The 20363-nt window shown below is 48.2% G+C and overlaps 2 protein-coding genes across 2 annotated transcripts in view; one reads left to right on the top strand and one right to left on the bottom strand.

Annotated features, from left to right (window-relative positions):
- Window positions 1-20363, bottom strand: part of LOC119176055 (monocarboxylate transporter 5) — a 130449-nt gene that overhangs the window by 85706 nt on the left and 24380 nt on the right. The gene's annotated exons all lie outside the window — the stretch shown is intronic.
- On the top strand, window positions 106-19130 carry LOC119176694 (putative chitinase 10). Its single transcript, XM_037428054.2, has 3 exons — window positions 106-2010; window positions 8929-10518; window positions 17582-19130. Exons 1-3 carry the CDS (start codon window positions 456-458, stop codon window positions 19054-19056), a joined length of 4620 nt encoding a protein of 1539 aa, XP_037283951.2. The 5' UTR covers window positions 106-455; the 3' UTR covers window positions 19057-19130.

Genomic DNA, 20363 nt, shown 5'->3' with positions numbered 1-20363 from the left:
TCAGAACCTTAGCGCTGCTGTCGCTGGCCGATGTGCAATCGCGCGAGCTGCCGGGCTTCCTCAGCACGCTCAGCGCGTTCTTCAGCATCAGAAGACGAAGACGGTCACAGCGCGCGCTTCGTCGACCAACGCTGACGTGTCTCGATCAATCGTAGCAGGACCGATTCCCGCTGACAAAGGTCTTCACGGTCGCACCGCCGTCGTGGGAAAGGCGCCCCCGTCAGTGTTAGGGACCTCGCCAGGGGTGACGTCGTAACCAGGATCGGAAGACGATTGACGCAGACTGCGTCGGCAGCACTTGCGGCAACTACTGGGTGAGTCGCTGGTGCTTTCGTTAACAAGAAGCCCGACGACGACCCATCGCACGTAACCGGCAGCGGCTCGCTGATTAGCACAGCACTTCAAGCAGCAGGACGCCGTGACCAACGTGTAGCGGGTCATACCGACAGAGAGCCATGAATGTTGACGGCTTGTATCGCACCCTGACCGAATGGCGTCGCACACACCTGGACCCGCTCTTCCGGGTTGGGTCCATCAAAGGTGTGCCGACCAAGAATAGCATCAGCGGCCAGATGACTAACCCGGTTGTGCTGTACGGTGCCGTGTTTGTGGTCGGCGCCGTGGCCACCTTTATGTTGGTGCTCGCCATCCTCACACCATCCTATCGGACATCGGGCAACAGCCGCTTGCCACTCATCGCCGCGCAGCGGGTCAACGAGCACGCAGCCAGGCGATCTCACGGCCTCATCTTCTCACGCCAGAGTGGGCCAATGACCAGCGAGGGGGCGCCACTGCTGTGCCTCTACGACCGAAACACCAAGCGGAAGAGGGAGCCCGTGAGATATCAACTCCTGAAGCATCTGCCCGCCAGATTCTGCTCGCATCTGGTGTACGGTTTCGTGAGCCCGTCCGACCTGAACAACAGCTCGTCAGGCAGTTCCTCCCAGGCGGGACCCATGGCGGACGCCGAACGCCACATTCGGCAGATGACGCAGCTCAAGCAGCTGTACCCGACACTCAGAGTACTCGTCGGTGTCGGTGGACCAAAGGTTGACTCCAAGTCATTCTCGGATGAGCTCATTACCGAGGGACGTCGCGAACACCTAGCTCAACGCAGCGTCCGCTGGCTGCGCGCCCGCCGCCTAGATGGCATGCACATCCAGTGGATGTATCCGGGAGAGGGCAACGGCCGACCTTCAGACAGAGAGAACTTTCCGAAGCTGCTCGCACAGATCAGGAGCGCCTTCAAGGCTGAGAGCAGCCGGTGGCACCTGACCCTCTACCTTCCGCATGAGGACAGCCGGGTGGACCGCGGATACGAACTGCGCAATGCCATGAGTTCGGTGCACTACGCGGTCATGGGCTCGTTTGGGTTCGTGGAGCCCGGCCATGCCGAGGTGTCCAGCCCGCTCTACAACCGGCCGCCGATCGGTGATCACTCACCCATCAACAGCATCCATGAACTCGTCGTCCTGTTGCTGGATCGGGGAGCTCCAAGCAACAAGCTGTTGCTAGCCGTGACCGCCTCTGGATACAGCTATGCACTCGCAAGGGCCGACACTGACGTGCGTGCCCCTCTACGTGGCGGCGATGGCCGTGGTCAGGCTGGACCGTTCACCCTGACGCCAGGCCGGCTGGCTTACTTTGAGATCTGTTACAACGTGTATCGAAACAGCTGGGCACGAGTGTTTGATGCTGCTACGTCATGCCCGTATGCCTACCATGGACAGGAGTGGGTCACCTATGACGATGCCGACTCGGTCAGGGCAAAGGTGGCCTTTCTGCGGAACAAGACTCTGGGCGGTGCGGCACTCATGGACGTGGCGGCCGACGACTACATGGGCATGTGCGGACCCCGAAACGTACTGGCACGTACCTTGCGCTCGGCGCTGAAGCACTACTCGCCTCCAGCGCCCTCGAGCTCGTCGTCCAGGGCAAAGAAAGGAGCGGCGGTGCAACGTCAGAAGCACCACCCACGGGTCGCTCGGCAGTTCGGCAAGCGGCACTTCGGCTAGGCCTTGCAGTACGCACTGGCGTCAACCTTTGTGTGTCTTCATCAGTGTGTCATTGTCGTCCTTATCATGTTGTCTACCATCATCATTCACTTTTTTGCTTCTTTTCTACTTTTTTTCCCTTCTTTTTGTGTTTTTTCTGGTAATAAAAAGGTTCTGCTGTGAAAAAAATTGGCCCCGAATCTGCTTGTTAACTGAAATGCCGTCGAAAGACGATAGTCTTGCGTCTCGAGAGTGAACAAAACGTTTACTTGATGTTCTGCGCAAGAAAATCGGTGAATGGTATTCTGGAGGCGCTGCGTTAGAGTGCCAAGAGCATGTAGCGTAGGCGAACGAGCACATCGAGGCACGTTTGACCTGAGCGCTATCTGGCAGTTATCTTCGAAAACGAAGGCGTGTGCGTTTGCGGAGAAAGATGCGCGCCTGTCTTGGAGGTGATATGGTGTAGAACGCAAAGCGACGGGCAGGTGCCACCACTGTGTCGTCTTAGCAAAGCCGCTTGCCTTTTTGAGCATCGCGTTGCACTGTCAGTGCAGCGCGATAACCGCTACAGCCCTTATAGTTACTTGTGTGTGCCTCTTCTAGTATAAAGGCACACATACAAAACATCGACGTGCTGTTATGGTGCCTCAGATATGCGCAATAATTGCTTTTTAATTGACAGTCACGCAACTATGAACGCTGAACCTTGAGAATAATTGGTGGGCGCTACGCATGTGGTCGACCGTTTGGTGCTGTTTAAGGTATCGTTAACGGTGGACAGACAGACAGACAGACAGACAGACAGACAGACAGACAGACAGACAGACAGACAGACAGACAGACAGACAGTCCAAAATTTTTCCGCCGAAGGTCCCCAAGAAAGACTATCGTCTTAAAAAAAAGCCTCAAAAGGGGGAAAGAAAAGTACATAGCACCAGCCCAATGCTACAACTTAGACACGTGAAAAAAATAAATTGGAAATTCTGACAAAGTAAAAGTAGAAATTAAAGAGCGTGCCAATATAAGAAAAGTCAATTAACGAAGAAGCAAGTTCACAAAAATAAATAACACAAAAAACGGTGTACGGTAAAGAAAAAATTACGAACAACACGCAATAAATTGTTTCATGCGCAACACATGAACGACGTCCGGCCTCGGTCGTGTCCTGCTTCGTGCCTGCGGTGTTGAGTTCGCAACCACTTCGTAGTTCACGTCACTGACGCGGCCTAACACTTTATATAGGCCAAAGTATCGGCTCAGTAACTTTTCACTAAGGCTACGGCGGCAGACGGGCGTCCACACCCAAACTTGGTCTCCGGGGTCTGTGAGGCTCGACTGTGAAGAAGCTGACCGGGCTCAGGATCGGGCGGCAGTATCCTTATTGTTGTTTGAGAGTTCTTTATTTTCCGGTAACTGTATTGGTCTTTCTCAGCTGAAGCGACTCATTCCATTTTGATGTCATTTTCTTCCCCCGGCCAAGGGCACTCCCCTTGGTTAGCTTCCACTCCCGCCAAGGATTGGCCGATAGACTATTTGTTACGCAGTGGAGCGAGAAGTGTCCCTGTGGCGCTGGTACCTACAGATGGGGGCAGTATTCCGATGAAGAACCCAAAGGCGATTCAAGTGGAGCTTCGAAAAGCCACTTCGCATCCCCAGGAAATCACTGAGGTCCGCCAGTTTGGTCGCGGAGGCATCCTGTGCTGTTCCGCAGATCAGGAATGCATTCGTGAGCTCCTGCAATGTTCCGAATTCGCAGCGCATCCGGTAAGCCCATTTATTCCGGCACACCTCGCATGCTCGAAAGGATTAGTCCGCGGTGTAGACACAAGCCTGACACCTGCAGATGTGCTCGATTTGTTTTCGGTGGCGGGTGTAATTTCAGTGTACAGGTGCACCCGTACAATTGACAACATAAAATCACCAACGGAATCGGTGATAGTGACTTTTTTAGGAACAGTCCGACCTTCCGAAATTAAGGCATGGCCACTGATCAATAAGGTAGAGCCACTTTCCCCTAAACCCCTGCAGTGTTTGAAATGTTGACGATATGGACATAGCGTCAGAGGGTGCCGATCAGTTCTTAGATGCCGTCTGTGTGGTGAAAATCATGACAGCCGCGAGTGCAGCTCTGAGAAAGAGAGGTGCTGCTTATGTAATGGGGCACACCCTGCAGACTCCGCAGACTGTACAGCAAAAGAAAAGGAGCTTGCCATATTGAATATTGTAGAACGCAAGAGGTGCTCTCGGAGAGAAGCCGTTGCAGAAATGCAGGAGAGATCCAAAGGATATGCCAGTGTTGCAGCACGTAATACCACCGCCATGGATGCATCTCTCACAACATCTATCGCAGAGGCCGTAGAGAAGGCTATGGAAAAGGCAATGGAATGCCTCGCAAACAACCTTTTTGAAAGCTTGGCACAATTGGTTTCCAATCAACTATCTCAAATTCTAGGTGTAACATCTACGAACAATTGGGCTCCTCAGACATCATTGGTATCGCAGCGTACGGAAATAGAAAGTGCGACAACACGTCAGCGAGCGGTTTCTCCTGAGGCAGGGACTTCCAAAACAACGGAAGACGTTGATCTTACGGATGATTCCGAAGCATGTGCAGATATGGATATGGACTCTCGTAAGGCTCTGAAGAGAACCCGATCTCCCCAATCAAAAAACTCTTCGCATAATTCGAAATCTAAAAAGTATCTATCCAAAAAAGAATTCTTTGAGAACATGTCTAAGAAAGACTTTTTGCGAAAGGACATTTTGGATCAAGCAGTTTCTGCGACGGTTCTGTCGTCAAAAGAGGTTCACTAACCATATTACAGTGGAATTGCCGATCTATATTTTCCGCAGCCACAGACCTATCATACCTTTCTTCACAACTTTCCCCGGATATTATATCACTGCAAGAAACCTGGCTTTCAACCAGCCAGAAGATTTACATAAAAAATGATCGGCTATTTCAATTGGACTGACCTAGCAGAGGTGGTGGGCTTGCTGTCTTGATAGCAACTAAGTTTAGTCACAAAGCTACAATCTCTTATCGTTGTGTGACTCCAGATTGTGAAATTTTGATAGTAGACATAATATTACCAGACGCTTCTCCCTTGTCGTTTGTAAATGCGTATTTCCCAGCCGGGGTGCAAGACACACGAAGTCTAGACAATATGTTCTCTGCCTGCAGAAAGGAGATATTAATCACTGGAGACTTCAATTCAAATCATGTGTCCTGGGGTTTTAAAACAGATTTAAGCGGAAAACGATTGTGGGAATGGGCTATTGACAAGAATTTATCTTGTTTAAATTCGCAATCTGCTACTTTTGTCGGAGGTCTCTCTAAATCTGTAATTGACTTGACATTTTCAAGCTCATCTCTAAATATATGTTCGTGGCAAACTTTATACTGTGCTACTAACAGTGACCACTTGCCTATTAGTTTTGTACTGAACTTTCCAAGAATACATGTCACCGAAAAGGCCCGCTCATTCCTCCACTATAAAAAATTAGAAAAAGACTTGAGGGCTACTTTTGATCACCGCAGGGACATACAAGGTGCTATGAGTCTGTGTGCAGTGTTAAAAAGATCAGTAAAAGACGCAACGTTTAAATTAGACTCGGCCACAAGAGGTTCTTTTAGTCCATCGTGGACTGAAGAGTGCACGAAGAGCTATAGAAAACGGAAAGCTGCATGGAAACAACTGCTGGTCAACCAATGTCCAAAAAATTGGTGTGATTATAAATTCGCAGCAGCAGACTTCAAACGCAGAGTAAGTACAGCAAACGATGGTTATAATATGAAACGACATGAGTATCTTTCTAGGGCTAAAAACAAAAAAGCGCTCTTCAGATTTTTAAGATCTCAAAAGATGTTACCACCCGCTGAAAATATTGGCTCTTCTGTTCTTTCCCCCCGTGAGCTCTCTGATTTAGTAGAAAATATTGCGAAAGGGCTCCAAGATAGATTTATGTCAACTATACCACTGCACATTGTGAACCCAATGGCAGGCGAAGATTTCGAGGAGAATACTTTAGATGAGCTGGCAGAGATAATAAGGCACTTATCTCCTTCGGCACCTGGACCAGACGGGGTAACAAATTCAATGATAAAAGTAATATTCGAGATTTGTTCAACTGAAGTACTTAATCTGGTGAATTTTTCTTTGACAAAAGCTTGGATACCTGCGGAATGGAAGCTGTCTGAAGTGATTCCACTTTTTAAAAAACAGGAAAAAGGATTCGCCTTGGACAATGTAACGCAGACATCAATCACGTCAAATCTGGTTAAGCTAATAGAAAGAGTTTTGAATGCCCGGGTAATGAAATATAATAATAATAACGCAATATTAAACCCCAGTCAAATTGGTTTTAGATCCGGTTGCTCAATATGGTGTGCGCATGTTGATTTAGAGAGCCGAATACAACTGGCTCGGCGTCGGCGCCAATACTGTGCTTTAGTTACTTTAGATTTGGCTAAAGCGTACGATAGGGTTGAGCATTCAATTTTATTAAAACAGATGGAATATCACCACTTTCCCAACTACATCACTGCGTGGGTGTCGGAGTTTTTAAGAGGGAGAGAATATTACTGCTTTAAAGATGGGTACTCATCGAATAGATATAAGCAGACACGTGGCGTACCACAGGGGGCTGTCCTGTCGCCAGTTTTATTTAACATTTTCTTAAGCTCGATTCCATCAACTAAGGATATTCAGTTATATGTGTACGTGGACGATATTGCTTTCTTCGCAAGTAATACCGACCTTCAATCATTATACCAGAGTCTACAAAATTATCTCAATATGATAGAAAGATGGCTTAAAAATATTCATATGACCCTGAACGTAAAGAAAAGTGTGCTCCTTGCATTCTCTTTTCTGCAGCCTATCAACATCTCGTTAATGTACAGTAATGAGCTCATTCCGCAGGCGAATTCCCTTAAATATTTGGGCATCATATATAATGACACATTAAATTGGAGAAGTCACATTGATGATGTGTACTCTAAGGCAACACGGGCCATGGGGTGGCTACGGAACCTTGCAAACCGTAAAGCGGGTTTAAGAAGAGATGTGCTAACAATGATATATAAACTTTATGTGCGGCTCATCATGCAATTCGGATGTGTCTTATTTTTTGGCAGCGCAGCTTATAAAATGAGACCCCTAATTCTGCTGGAAAGAGAATCGTTGCGTTTGTGTCTGGGTCTACCAAAGTTTGTTGCAAATAACGTGTTGTATATGGAAGCTCGCCTACCTTCTCTGCTAAATAGGTTTAAAATTCTTACTGTGCAAGCATTCCTAAATATATACAGTTCACACCAAAGACTCTCATTTTACACTTTCATTCAAGAACCGACTTTATTTTTCGAAACCCATTGGTCGCGACTACACACCCCGCAAATAGTATTTGCACAAGCGCTACTAAAGCAATTGAATGTAAAAATTAGACATATTGGTCCAATACACAACCTAAAGTCAATGCTTAGCATACAATTCGATGATATATTTCCTCATAACGCGAAACAATTGGCATAGAGGTATTTAAATGACCAGTTAGCAGATTTTCTAGCTCACCTAGAGATAAGCAATATCATAGCGACTGATGCATCTGTGTCAAAAGAAAAGGCTAGGGTTGGCATCTTCTCTCCTTCTTTGGACTGGTCCTTTTCGATTCGACTCCCAGATTATACCCCGGTATTCATTGCAGAATTATTGGCCATTGTTCTTGCCCTACGCAAATTACCCTCAAGCGAATCATTAGCAATTATAATTACAGATTCGTTATCAGTTTGTAATGCACTTTCTGTGGCAGTAAATTCAGAGCTGATGAATACGTTTCGGCATTTAGTACCGAAAAACGTAAAAAAAAACTGCATTTGCTATGGGTACCAGTCCACCGCGGATTATATTTGAATGAAATGGCGGACTATTTAGCAGCAGTATCCCTGGGTGGGCCCACCATCCCAGTTTTGCCAGATACGGCTTACGTAACCGCGCTAAGGTTCTGAAATGCTTGCCTGCAATGGGGAAAAGGCAATTTGGATAAATTCAAAGATTTCGAGCATTTGAGCTATTGCTGGAATAAACAGTGGTGTGTATCTCACCAGTTAGAGGTCACTTATACCAGATCGCGCTGTGCAGTTCCACAACTAAACTATTACCTTAATAAAGCTCAGCTCAAGGCGTCACCGCTATGCATTTGGTGCAACGAAATTGAAAGAATTGAACATTTCTTTTTATTCTGTCATCGTTATTATTATCAGACAAAAAGATTTTTAGTAGCCCCATTACAAAAGATAGGAATACAAGTAAATCTACCAGTAATTTTATCACTTGGCGGAACTTCATTTGGTTACTGCCACAGGGATGTATGCTCCGCTGTGTTTGATTACATCAACGCAACTAAAAGATTACCATGCTAGTGAACCACTACCTTTTCAGATCTTTAGTTTATAATTCGTAGTTATGTCTTTCAAAAACAAAAGATGGTTTGACCGCTTGCTCAGCAAACATTTTTGTTTTTTGGTAGTATTATTTTAAGCTACTTTTTCAGATTGGCTTGATATTCAGTTCAGTTTCATTTAAGTATCCTGCCGCCCGGTTCTTGTCCCATCCCCCTTTGTGGGTAAGCGCCATCCATCAGAGGTCATCAGCATCAGCATCAGTGTCTCGATCGATCCTAGCAGGACCGATTCCCGCTGACAAAGGTCTTCACGGTCGCACCGCCGTCGTGGGAAAGGCGCCCCCGTCAGTGTTGGGGACCTCGCCAGGGGTGACGTCGTAACCAGGTTCGGAAGACTGCGTCGGCAGCACTTGCGACAACTACTGGGTCAGTCGCTGGTGCTTTCGTTAACAAGAAGCCCGACGACGACCCATCGCACGTAACCGGCAGCGGCTCGCTGATTAGCACAGCACTTCAAGCAGCAGGACGCCGTGACCAACGTGTAGCGGGTCATACCGACAGAGAGCCATGAATGTTGACGGCTTGTATCGCACCCTGACCGAATGGCGTCGCACACACCTGGACCCGCTCTTCCGGGTTGGGTCCATCAAAGGTGTGCCGACCAAGAATAGCATCAGCGGCCAGATGACCAACCCGGTTGTGCTGTACGGTGCCGTGTTTGTGGTCGGCGCCGTGGCCACCTTTATGTTGGTGCTCGCCATCCTCACACCATCCTATCGGACATCGGGCAACAGCCGCTTGCCACTCATCGCCGCGCAGCGGGTCAACGAGCACGCAGCCAGGCGATCTCACGGCCTCATCTTCTCACGCCAGAGTGGGCCAATGACCAGCGAGGGGGCGCCACTGCTGTGCCTCTACGACCGAAACACCAAGCGGAAGAGGGAGCCCGTGAGATATCAACTCCTGAAGCATCTGCCCGCCAGATTCTGCTCGCATCTGGTGTACGGTTTCGTGAGCCCGTCCGACCTGAACAACAGCTCGTCAGGCAGTTCCTCCCAGGCGGGACCCATGGCGGACGCCGAACGCCACATTCGGCAGATGACGCAGCTCAAGCAGCTGTACCCGACACTCAGAGTACTCGTCGGTGTCGGTGGACCGAAGGTTGACTCCAAGTCATTCTCGGATGAGCTCATTACCGAGGGACGTCGCGAACACCTAGCTCAACGCGGCGTCCGCTGGCTGCGCGCCCGCCGCCTAGATGGCATGCACATCCAGTGGATGTATCCGGGAGAGGGCAACGGCCGACCTTCAGACAGAGAGAACTTTCCGAAGCTGCTCGCACAGATCAGGAGCGCCTTCAAGGCTGAGAGCAGCCGGTGGCACCTGACCCTCTACCTTCCGCATGAGGACAGCCGCGTGGACCGCGGATACGAACTGCGCAATGCCATGAGTTCGGTGCACTACGCGGTCATGGGCTCGTTTGGGTTCGTGGAGCCCGGCCATGCCGAGGTGTCCAGCCCACTCTACAACCGGCCGCCGATCGGTGATCACTCACCCATCAACAGCATCCATGAACTCGTCGTCCTGTTGCTGGATCGGGGAGCTCCAAGCAACAAGCTGTTGCTAGCCGTGACCGCCTCTGGATACAGCTATGCACTCGCAAGGGCCGACACTGACGTGCGTGCCCCTCTACGTGGCGGCGATGGCCGTGGTCAGGCTGGACCGTTCACCCTGACGCCAGGCCGGCTGGCTTACTTTGAGATCTGTTACAACGTGTATCGAAAAAGCTGGGCACGAGTGTTTGATGCTGCTACGTCATGCCCGTATGCCTACCATGGACAGGAGTGGGTCACCTATGACGATGCCGACTCGGTCAGGGCAAAGGTGGCCTTTCTGCGGAACAAGACTCTGGGCGGTGCGGCACTCATGGACGTGGCGGCCGACGACTACATAGGCATGTGCGGACCCCGAAACGTACTGGCACGTACCTTGCGCTCGGCGCTGAAGCACTACTCGCCTCCAGCGCCCTCGAGCTCGTCGTCCAGGGCAAAGAAAGGAGCGGCGGTGCAACGTCAGAAGCACCACCCACGGGTCGCTCGGCAGTTCGGCAAGCGGCACTTCGGCTAGGCCTTGCAGTACGCACTGGCGTCAACCTTTGTGTGTCTTCATCAGTGTGTCATTGTCGTCCTTATCATGTTGTCTACCATCATCATTCACTTTTTTGCTTCTTTTCTACTTTTTTTCCCTTCTTTTTGTGTTTTTTCTGGTAATAAAAAGGTTCTGCTGTGAAAAAAATTGGCCCCGAATCTGCTTGTTAACTGCAAATGCCGTCGAAAGACGATAGTCTTGCGTCTCGAGAGTGAACAAAACGTTTACTTGATGTTCTGCGCAAGAAAATCGGTGAATGGTATTCTGGAGGCGCTGCGTTAGAGTGCCAAGAGCATGTAGCGTAGGCGAACGAGCACATCGAGGCACGTTTGACCTGAGCGCTATCTGGCAGTTATCTTCGAAAACGAAGGCGTGTGCGTTTGCGGAGAAAGATGCGCGCCTGTCTTGGAGGTGATATGGTGTAGAACGCAAAGCGACGGGCAGGTGCCACCACCGTGTCGTCTTAGCAAAGCCGCTTGCCTTTTTGAGCATCGCGTTGCACTGTCAGTGCAACGCGATAACCGCTACAGTCCTTATAGTTACTTGTGTGTGCCTCTTCTAGTATAAAGGCACACATACAAAACATCGACGTGCTGTTATGGTGCCTCAGATATGCGCAATAATTGCTTTTTAATTGACAGTCACGCAACTATGAACGCTGAACCTTGAGAATAATTGGTGGGCGCTACGCATGTGGTCGAGCGTTTGGTGCTGTTTAAGGTATCGTTAACGGTGGACAGACAGACAGACAGACAGACAGACAGACAGAGAGACAGACAGACAGACAGACAGACAGACAGACAGACAGACAGACAGACAGACAGACCAAAATTTTTCCGCCGAAGGTCCCCAAGAAAGACTATCGTCTTAAAAAAAAGCCTCAAAAGGGGGAAAGAAAAGTACATAGCACCAGCCCATTGCTACAACTTAGACACGTGAAAAAAATAAATTGGAAATTCTGACAAAGTAAAAGTAGAAATTAAAGAGCGTGCCAATATAAGAAAAGTCAATTAACGAAGAAGCAAGTTCACAAAAATAAATAACACAAAAAACGGTGTACGGTAAAGAAAAAATTACGAACAACACGCAATAAATTGTTTCATGCGCAACACATGAACGACGTCCGGCCTCGGTCGTGTCCTGCTTCGTGCCTGCGGTGTTGAGTTCGCAACCACTTCGTAGTTCACGTCACTGACGCGGCCTAACACTTTATATAGGCCAAAGTATCGGCTCAGTAACTTTTCACTAAGGCTACGGCGGCGGACGGGCGTCCACACCCAAACTTGGTCTCCGGGGTCTGTGAGGCTCGACTGTGAAGAAGCTGACCGGGCTCAGGATCGGGCGGCAGTATCCTTATTGTTGTTTGAGAGTTCTTTATTTTCCGGTAACTGTATTGGTCTTTCTCAGCTGAAGCGAGTCATTCCATTTTGATGTCATTTTCTTCCCCCGGCCAAAGGCGCTCCCCTTGGTTAGCTTCCACTCCCGCCAAGGATTGGCCGATAGACTATTTGTTACGCAGTGGAGCGAGAAGTGTCCCTGTGGCGCTGGTACCTACAGATGGGGGCAGTATTCCGATGAAGAACCCAAAGGCGATTCAAGTGGAGCTTCGAAAAGCCACTTCGCATCCCCAGGAAATCACTGAGGTCCGCCAGTTTGGTCGCGGAGGCATCCTGTGCTGTTCCGCAGATCAGGAATGCATTCGTGAGCTCCTGCAATGTTCCGAATTCGCAGCGCATCCGGTAAGCCCATTTATTCCGGCACCCCTCGCATGCTCGAAAGGATTAGTCCGCGGTGTAGACACAAGCCTGACACCTGCAGATGTGCTCGATTTGTTTTCGGTGGCGGGTGTAATTTCAGTGTACAGGTGCACCCGTACAATTGACAACATAAAATCACCAACGGAATCGGTGATAGTGACCTTTTTAGGAACAGTCCGACCTTCCGAAATTAAGGCATGGCCACTGATCAATAAGGTAGAGCCACTTTCCCCTAAACCCCTGCAGTGTTTGAAATGTTGACGATATGGACATAGCGTCAGAGGGTGCCGATCAGTTCTTAGATGCCGTCTGTGTGGTGAAAATCATGACAGCCGCGAGTGCAGCTCTGAGAAAGAGAGGTGCTGCTTATGTAATGGGGCGCACCCTGCAGACTCCGCAGACTGTACAGCAAAAGAAAAGGAGCTTGCCATATTGAATATTGTAGAACGCAAGAGGTGCTCTCGGAGAGAAGCCGTTGCAGAAATGCAGGAGAGATCCAAAGGATATGCCAGTGTTGCAGCACGTAATACCACCGCCATGGATGCATCTCTCACAACATCTATCGCAGAGGCCGTAGAGAAGGCTATGGAAAAGGCAATGGAATGCCTCGCAAACAACCTTTTTGAAAGCTTGGCACAATTGGTTTCCAATCAACTATCTCAAATTCTAGGTGTAGCATCTACGAACGATTGGGCTCCTCAGACATCATTGGTATCGCAGCGTACGGAAATAGAAAGTGCGACAACACGTCAGCGAGCGGTTTCTCCTGAGGCAGGGACTTCCAAAACAACGGAAGACGTTGATCTTACGGATGATTCGGAAGCATGTGCAGATATGGATATGGACTCTCGTAAGGCTCTGAAGAGAACCCGATCTCCCCAATCAAAAAACTCTTCGCATAATTCGAAATCTAAAAAGTATCTATCCAAAAAAGAATTCTTTGAGAACATGTCTAAGAAAGACTTTTTGCGAAAGGACATTTTGGACCAAGCAGTTTCTGCGACGGTTCTGTCGTCAAAATAGGTTCACTAACCATATTACAGTGGAATTGCCGATCTATATTTTCCGCAGCCACAGACCTATCATACCTTTCTTCACAACTTTCCCCGGATATTATATCACTGCAAGAAACCTGGCTTTCAACCAGCCAGAAGATTTACATAAAAAATGATCGGCTATTTCAATTGGACTGACCTAGCAGAGGTGGTGGGCTTGCTGTCTTGATAGCAACTAAGTTTAGTCACAAAGCTACAATCTCTTATCGTTGTGTGACTCCAGATTGTGAAATTTTGATAGTAGACATAATATTACCAGACGCTTCTCCCTTGTCGTTTGTAAATGCGTATTTCCCAGCCGGGGTGCAAGACACACGAAGTCTAGACAATATGTTCTCTGCCTGCAGAAAGGATATATTAATCACTGGAGACTTCAATTCAAATCATGTGTCCTGGGGTTTTAAAACAGATTTAAGCGGAAAACGATTGTGGGAATGGGCTATTGACAAGAATTTATCTTGTTTCAATTCGCAATCTGCTACTTTTGTCCGAGGTCTCTCTAAATCTGTAATTGACTTGACATTTTCAAGCTCATCTCTAAATATATGTTCGTGGCAAACTTTATACCGTGCTACTAACAGTGACCACTTGCCTATTAGTTTTGTACTTAACTTTCCAAGAATACATGTCACGGAAAAGGCCCGCTCATTCCTCCACTATAAAAAATTAGAAAAAGACTTGAGGGCTACTTTTGATCACCGCAGGGACATACAAGGTGACATTAGGGCTATGAGTCTGTGTGCAGTGTTAAAAAGATCAGTAAAAGACGCAACGTTTAAATTAGACTCGGCCACAAGAGGTTCTTTTAGTCCATCGTGGACTGAAGAGTGCACGAAGAGCTATAGAAAACGGAAAGCTGCATGGAAACAACTGCTGGTCAACCAATGTCCAAAAAATTGGTGTGATTATAAATTCGCAGCAGCAGACTTCAAACGCAGAGTAAGTACAGCAAACGATGGTTATAATATGAAACGACATGAGTATCTTTCTAGGGCTAAAAACAAAAAAGCGCTTTTCAGATTTTTAAGATCTCAAAAGATGTTACCACCCGCTGAAAATATTGGCTCTTCTGTTCTTTCCCCCCGTGAGCTCTCTGATTTAGTAGAAAATATTGCGAAAGGGCTCCAAGATAGATTTATGTCAACTATACCACTGCACATTGTGAACCCAATGGCAGGCGAAGATTTCGAGGAGAATACTTTAGATGAGCTGGCAGAGATAATAAGGCACTTATCTCCTTCGGCACCTGGACCAGACGGGGTAACAAATTCAATGATAAAAGTAATATTCGAGATTTGTTCAACTGAAGTACTTAATCTGGTGAATTTTTCTTTGACAAAAGCTTGGATACCTGCGGAATGGAAGCTGTCTGAAGTGATTCCACTTTTTAAAAAACAGGAAAAAGGATTCGCCTTGGACAATGTAACGCCGATATCAATCACGTCAAATCTGGTTAAGCTAATAGAAAGAGTTTTGAATGCCCGGGTAATGAAATATAATAATAATAACGCAATATTAAACCCCAGTCAAATTGGTTTTAGATCCGGTTGCTCAATATGGTGTGCGCATGTTGATTTAGAGAGCCGAATACAACTGGCTCGGCGTCGGCGCCAATACTGTGCTTTAGTTACTTTAGATTTGGCTAAAGCGTACGATAGGGTTGAGCATTCAATTTTATTAAAACAGATGGAATATCACCACTTTCCCAACTACATCACTGCGTGGGTGTCGGAGTTTTTAAGAGGGAGAGAATATTACTGCTTTAAAGATGGGTACTCATCGAATAGATATAAGCAGACACGTGGCGTACCACAGCGGGCTGTCCTGTCGCCAGTTTTATTTAACATTTTCTTAAGCTCGATTCCATCAACTAAGGATATTCAGTTATATGTGTACGTGGACGATATTGCTTTCTTCGCAAGTAATACCGACCTTCAATCATTATACCAGAGTCTACAAAATTATCTCAATATGATAGAAAGATGGCTTAAAAATATTCATATGACCCTGAACGTAAAGAAAAGTGTGCTCCTTGCATTCTCTTTTCTGCAGCCTATCAACATCTCGTTAATGTACAGTAATGAGCTCATTCCGCAGGCGAATTCCCTTAAATATTTGGGCATCATATATAATGACACATTAAATTGGAGAAGTCACATTGATGATGTGTACTCTAAGGCAACACGGGCCATGGGGTGGCTACGGAACCTTGCAAACCGTAAAGCGGGTTTAAGAAGAGATGTGCTAACAATGATATATAAACTTTATGTGCGGCCCATCATGCAATTCGGATGTGTCTTATTTTTTGGCAGCGCAGCTTATAAAATGAGACCCCTAATTCTGCTGGAAAGAGAATCGTTGCGTTTGTGTCTGGGTCTACCAAAGTTTGTTGCAAATAACGTGTTCTATATGGAAGCTCGCCTACCTTCTCTGCTAAATAGGTTTAAAATTCTTACTGTGCAAGCATTCCTAAATATATACAGTTCACACCAAAGACTCTCATTTTACACTTTCATTCAAGAACCGACTTTATTTTTCGAAACCCATTGGTCGCGACTACACACCCCGCAAATAGTATTTGCACAAGCGCTACTAAAGCAATTGAATGTAAAAATTAGACATATTGGTCCAATACACAACCTAAAGTCAATGCTTAGCATACAATTCGATGATATATTTCCTCATAACGCGAAACAATTGGCATAGAGGTATTTAAATGACCAGTTAGCAGATTTTCTAGCTCACCTAGAGATAAGCAATATCATAGCGACTGATGCATCTGTGTCAAAAGAAAAGGCTGGGGTTGGCATCTTCTCTCCTTCTTTGGACTGGTCCTTTTCGATTCGACTCCCAGATTATACCCCGGTATTCATTGCAGAATTATTGGCCATTGTTCTTGCCCTACGCAAATTACCCTCAAGCGAATCATTAGCAATTATAATTACAGATTCGTTATCAGTTTGTAATGCACTTTCTGTGGCAGTAAATTCAGAGCTGATGAATACGTTTCGGCATTTAGTACCGAAAAACGTAAAAAAAACTGCATTTGCTATGGGTACCAGTCCACCGCGGATTATATTTGAATGAAATGGCGGACTCTTTAGCAGCAGTATCCCTGGGTGGGCCCACCATCCCAGTTTTGCCAGATACGGCTTACGTAACCGCGCTAAGGTTCTGAAATGCTTGCCTGCAATGGGGAAAAGGCAATTTGGATAAATTCAAAGATTTCGAGCATTTGAGCTATTGCTGGAATAAACAGTGGTGTGTATCTCACCAGTTAGAGGTCACTTATACCAGATCGCGCTGTGCAGTTCCACAACTAAATTATTACCTTAATAAAGCTCAGCTCAAGGCGTCACCGCTATGCATTTGGTGCAACGAAATTGAAAGAATTGAACATTTCTTTTTATTCTGTCATCGTTATTCTTATCAGAGAAAAAGATTTTTAGTAGCCCCATTACAAAAGATAGGAATACAAGTAAATCTACCAGTAATTTTATCACTTGGCGGAACTTCATTTGGTTACTGCCACAGGGATGTATGCTCCGCTGTGTTTGATTACATCAACGCAACTAAAAGATTACCATGCTAGTGAACCACTACCTTTTCAGATCTTTAGTTTATAATTCGTAGTTATGTCTTTCAAAAACAAAAGATGGTTTGACCGCTTGCTCAGCAAACATTTTTGTTTTTTGGTAGTATTATTTTAAGCTACTTTTTCAGATTGGCTTGATATTCAGTTCAGTTTCATTTAAGTATCCTGCCGCCCGGTTCTTGTCCCATCCCCCTTTGTGGGTAAGCGCCATCCATCAGAGGTCATCAGCATCAGCATCAGTGTCTCGATCGATCCTAGCAGGACCGATTCCCGCTGACAAAGGTCTTCACGGTCGCACCGCCGTCGTGGGAAAGGCGCCCCCGTCAGTGTTGGGGACCTCGCCAGGGGTGACGTCGTAACCAGGTTCGGAAGACTGCGTCGGCAGCACTTGCGACAACTACTGGGTGAGTCGCTGGTGCTTTCGTTAACAAGAAGCCCGACGACGACCCATCGCACGTAACCGGCAGCGGCTCGCTGATTAGCACAGCACTTCAAGCAGCAGGACGCCGTGACCAACGTGTAGCGGGTCATACCGACAGAGAGCCATGAATGTTGACGGCTTGTATCGAACCCTGACCGAATGGCGTCACACACACCTGGACCCGCTCTTCCGGGTTGGGTCCATCAAAGGTGTGCCGACCAAGAATAGCATCAGCGGCCAGATGACTAACCCGGTTGTGCTGTACGGTGCCGTGTTTGTGGTCGGCGCCGTGGCCACCTTTATGTTGGTGCTCGCCATCCTCACACCATCCTATCGGACATCGGGCAACAGCCGCTTGCCACTCATCGCCGCGCAGCGGGTCAACGAGCACGCAGCCAGGCGATCTCACGGCCTCATCTTCTCACGCCAGAGTGGGCCAATGACCAGCGAGGGGGCGCCACTGCTGTGCCTCTACGACCGAAACACCAAGCGGAAGAGGGAGCCCGTGAGATATCAACTCCTGAAGCATCTGCCCGCCAGATTCTGCTCGCATCTGGTGTACGGTTTCGTGAGCCCGTCCGACCTGAACAACAGCTCGTCAGGCAGTTCCTCTCAGGCGGGACCCATGGCGGACGCCGAACGCCACATTCGGCAGATGACGCAGCTCAAGCAGCTGTACCCGACACTCAGAGTACTCGTCGGTGTCGGTGGACCGAAGGTTGACTCCAAGTCATTCTCGGATGAGCTCATTACCGAGGGACGTCGCGAACACCTAGCTCAACGCAGCGTCCGCTGGCTGCGCGCCCGCCGCCTAGATGGCATGCACATCCAGTGGATGTATCCGGGAGAGGGCAACGGCCGACCTTCAGACAGAGAGAACTTTCCGAAGCTGCTCGCACAGATCAGGAGCGCCTTCAAGGCTGAGAGCAGCCGGTGGCACCTGACCCTCTACCTTCCGCATGAGGACAGCCGGGTGGACCGCGGATACGAACTGCGCAATGCCATGAGTTCGGTGCACTACGCGGTCATGGGCTCGTTTGGGTTCGTGGAGCCCGGCCATGCCGAGGTGTCCAGCCCACTCTACAACCGGCCGCCGATCGGTGATCACTCACCCATCAACAGCATCCATGAACTCGTCGTCCTGTTGCTGGATCGGGGAGCTCCAAGCAACAAGCTGTTGCTAGCCGTGACCGCCTCTGGATACAGCTATGCACTCGCAAGGGCCGACACTGACGTGCGTGCCCCTCTACGTGGCGGCGATGGCCGTGGTCAGGCTGGACCGTTCACCCTGACGCCAGGCCGGCTGGCTTACTTTGAGATCTGTTACAACGTGTATCGAAAAAGCTGGGCACGGGTGTTTGATGCTGCTACGTCATGCCCGTATGCCTACCATGGACAGGAGTGGGTCACCTATGACGATGCCGACTCGGTCAGGGCAAAGGTGGCCTTTCTGCGGAACAAGACTCTGGGCGGTGCGGCACTCATGGACGTGGCGGCCGACGACTACATGGGCATATGCGGACCCCGAAACGTACTGGCACGTACCTTGCGCTCGGCGCTGAAGCACTACTCGCCTCCAGCGCCCTCGAGCTCGTCGTCCAGGGCAAAGAAAGGAGCGGCGGTGCAACGTCAGAAGCACCACCCACGGGTCGCTCGGCAGTTCGGCAAGCGGCACTTCGGCTAGGCCTTGCAGTACGCACTGGCGTCAACCTTTGTGTGTCTTCATCAGTGTGTCATTGTCGTCCTTATCATGTTGTCTACCATCATCATTCACTTTTTTGCTTCTTTTCTACTTTTTTCCCCTTCTTTTTGTGTTTTTTCTGATAATAAAAAAGGTTCTGCTGTGAAAAAAATTGGCCCCGAATCTGCTTTTTAACTGCAAATGTCGTCGAAAGACGATAGTCTTGCGTCTCGAGAGTGAACAAAACGTTTACTTGATGTTCTGCGCAAGAAAATCGGTGAATGGTATTCTGGAGGCGCTGCGTTAGAGTGCCAAAAGCGTGTAGCGTAGGCGAACGAGCACATCGAGGCACGTTTGACCTGAGCGCTATCTGGCAGTTATCTTCGAAAACGAAGGCGTGTGCGTTTGCGGAGAAAGATGCGCGCCTGTCTTGGAGGTGATAAGGTGTAGAACGCAAAGCGACGGGCAGGTGCCACCACCGTGTCGTCTTAGCAAAGCCGCTTTCCTTTTTGAGCATCGCGTTGCACTGTCAGTGCAGCGCGACAACCGCTACAGTCCTTATAGTTACTTGTGTGTGCCTCTTCTAGTATAAAGGCACACATACAAAACATCGACGTGCTGTTATGGTGCCTCAGATATGCGCAATAATTGCTTTTTAATTGACAGTCACGCAACTATGAACGCTGAACCTTGAGAATAATTGGTGGGTGCTACGCATGGGGTCGACCGTTTGGTGCTGTTTAAGGTATCGTTAAGGGTGGACAAACAGACAAATTTACAGACAGACAGACAGACCAAAATTTTTCCGCCGAAGGTCCCCAAGAAAGACTATCGTCTTAAAAAAAAGCCTCAAAAGGGGGAAAGAAAAGTACATAGCACCAGCCCAATGCTACAACTTAGACACGTGAAAAAAAATAAATTGGAAATTCTGACAAAGTAAAAGTAGAAATTAAAGAGCGTGCCAATATAAGAAAAGTCAATTAACGAAGAAGCAAGTTCACAAAAATAAATAACACAAACAACGGTGTACGGTAAAGAAAAAGTTACGAACAACACGCAATAAATGGTTTCATGCGCAACACATGAACGACGTCCGGCCTCGGTCGTGTCCTGCTTCGTGCCTGCGGTGTTGAGTTCGGAACCACTTCGTAGTTCACGTCACTGACGCGGCGTAACACTTTATATAGGCCAAAGTATCGGCTCAGTAACTTTTTACTAAGGCTACGGCGGCGGACGGGCGTCCACACCCAAACTTGGTCTCCGGGGTTGTAAAACAATTCCCTATGGCGGGTGTTATAGCGTCGTGCGTC

The sequence above is a fragment of the Rhipicephalus microplus genome, chromosome X, assembly GCF_043290135.1.
Source record: "Rhipicephalus microplus isolate Deutch F79 chromosome X, USDA_Rmic, whole genome shotgun sequence".
NCBI classification, from domain to species: domain Eukaryota; kingdom Metazoa; phylum Arthropoda; class Arachnida; order Ixodida; family Ixodidae; genus Rhipicephalus; species Rhipicephalus microplus.
This window is presented reverse-complemented; position numbering and strand designations above follow the sequence as displayed.

Bases quoted from the DNA above. Each gene is read 5' to 3' on its own strand.
- LOC119176694 (XM_037428054.2), top strand. From the start codon at position 456: ATGAATGTTGACGGCTTGTATCGCACCCTGACCGAATGGCGTCGCACA. The intron at 2,011-8,928 runs GCTAGGCCTTGC...GCAGGACGCCGT, and splicing joins GTTCGGCAAGCGGCACTTCG to GACCAACGTGTAGCGGGTCA. The intron at 10,519-17,581 runs GCTAGGCCTTGC...GGTCCATCAAAG, and splicing joins GTTCGGCAAGCGGCACTTCG to GTGTGCCGACCAAGAATAGC.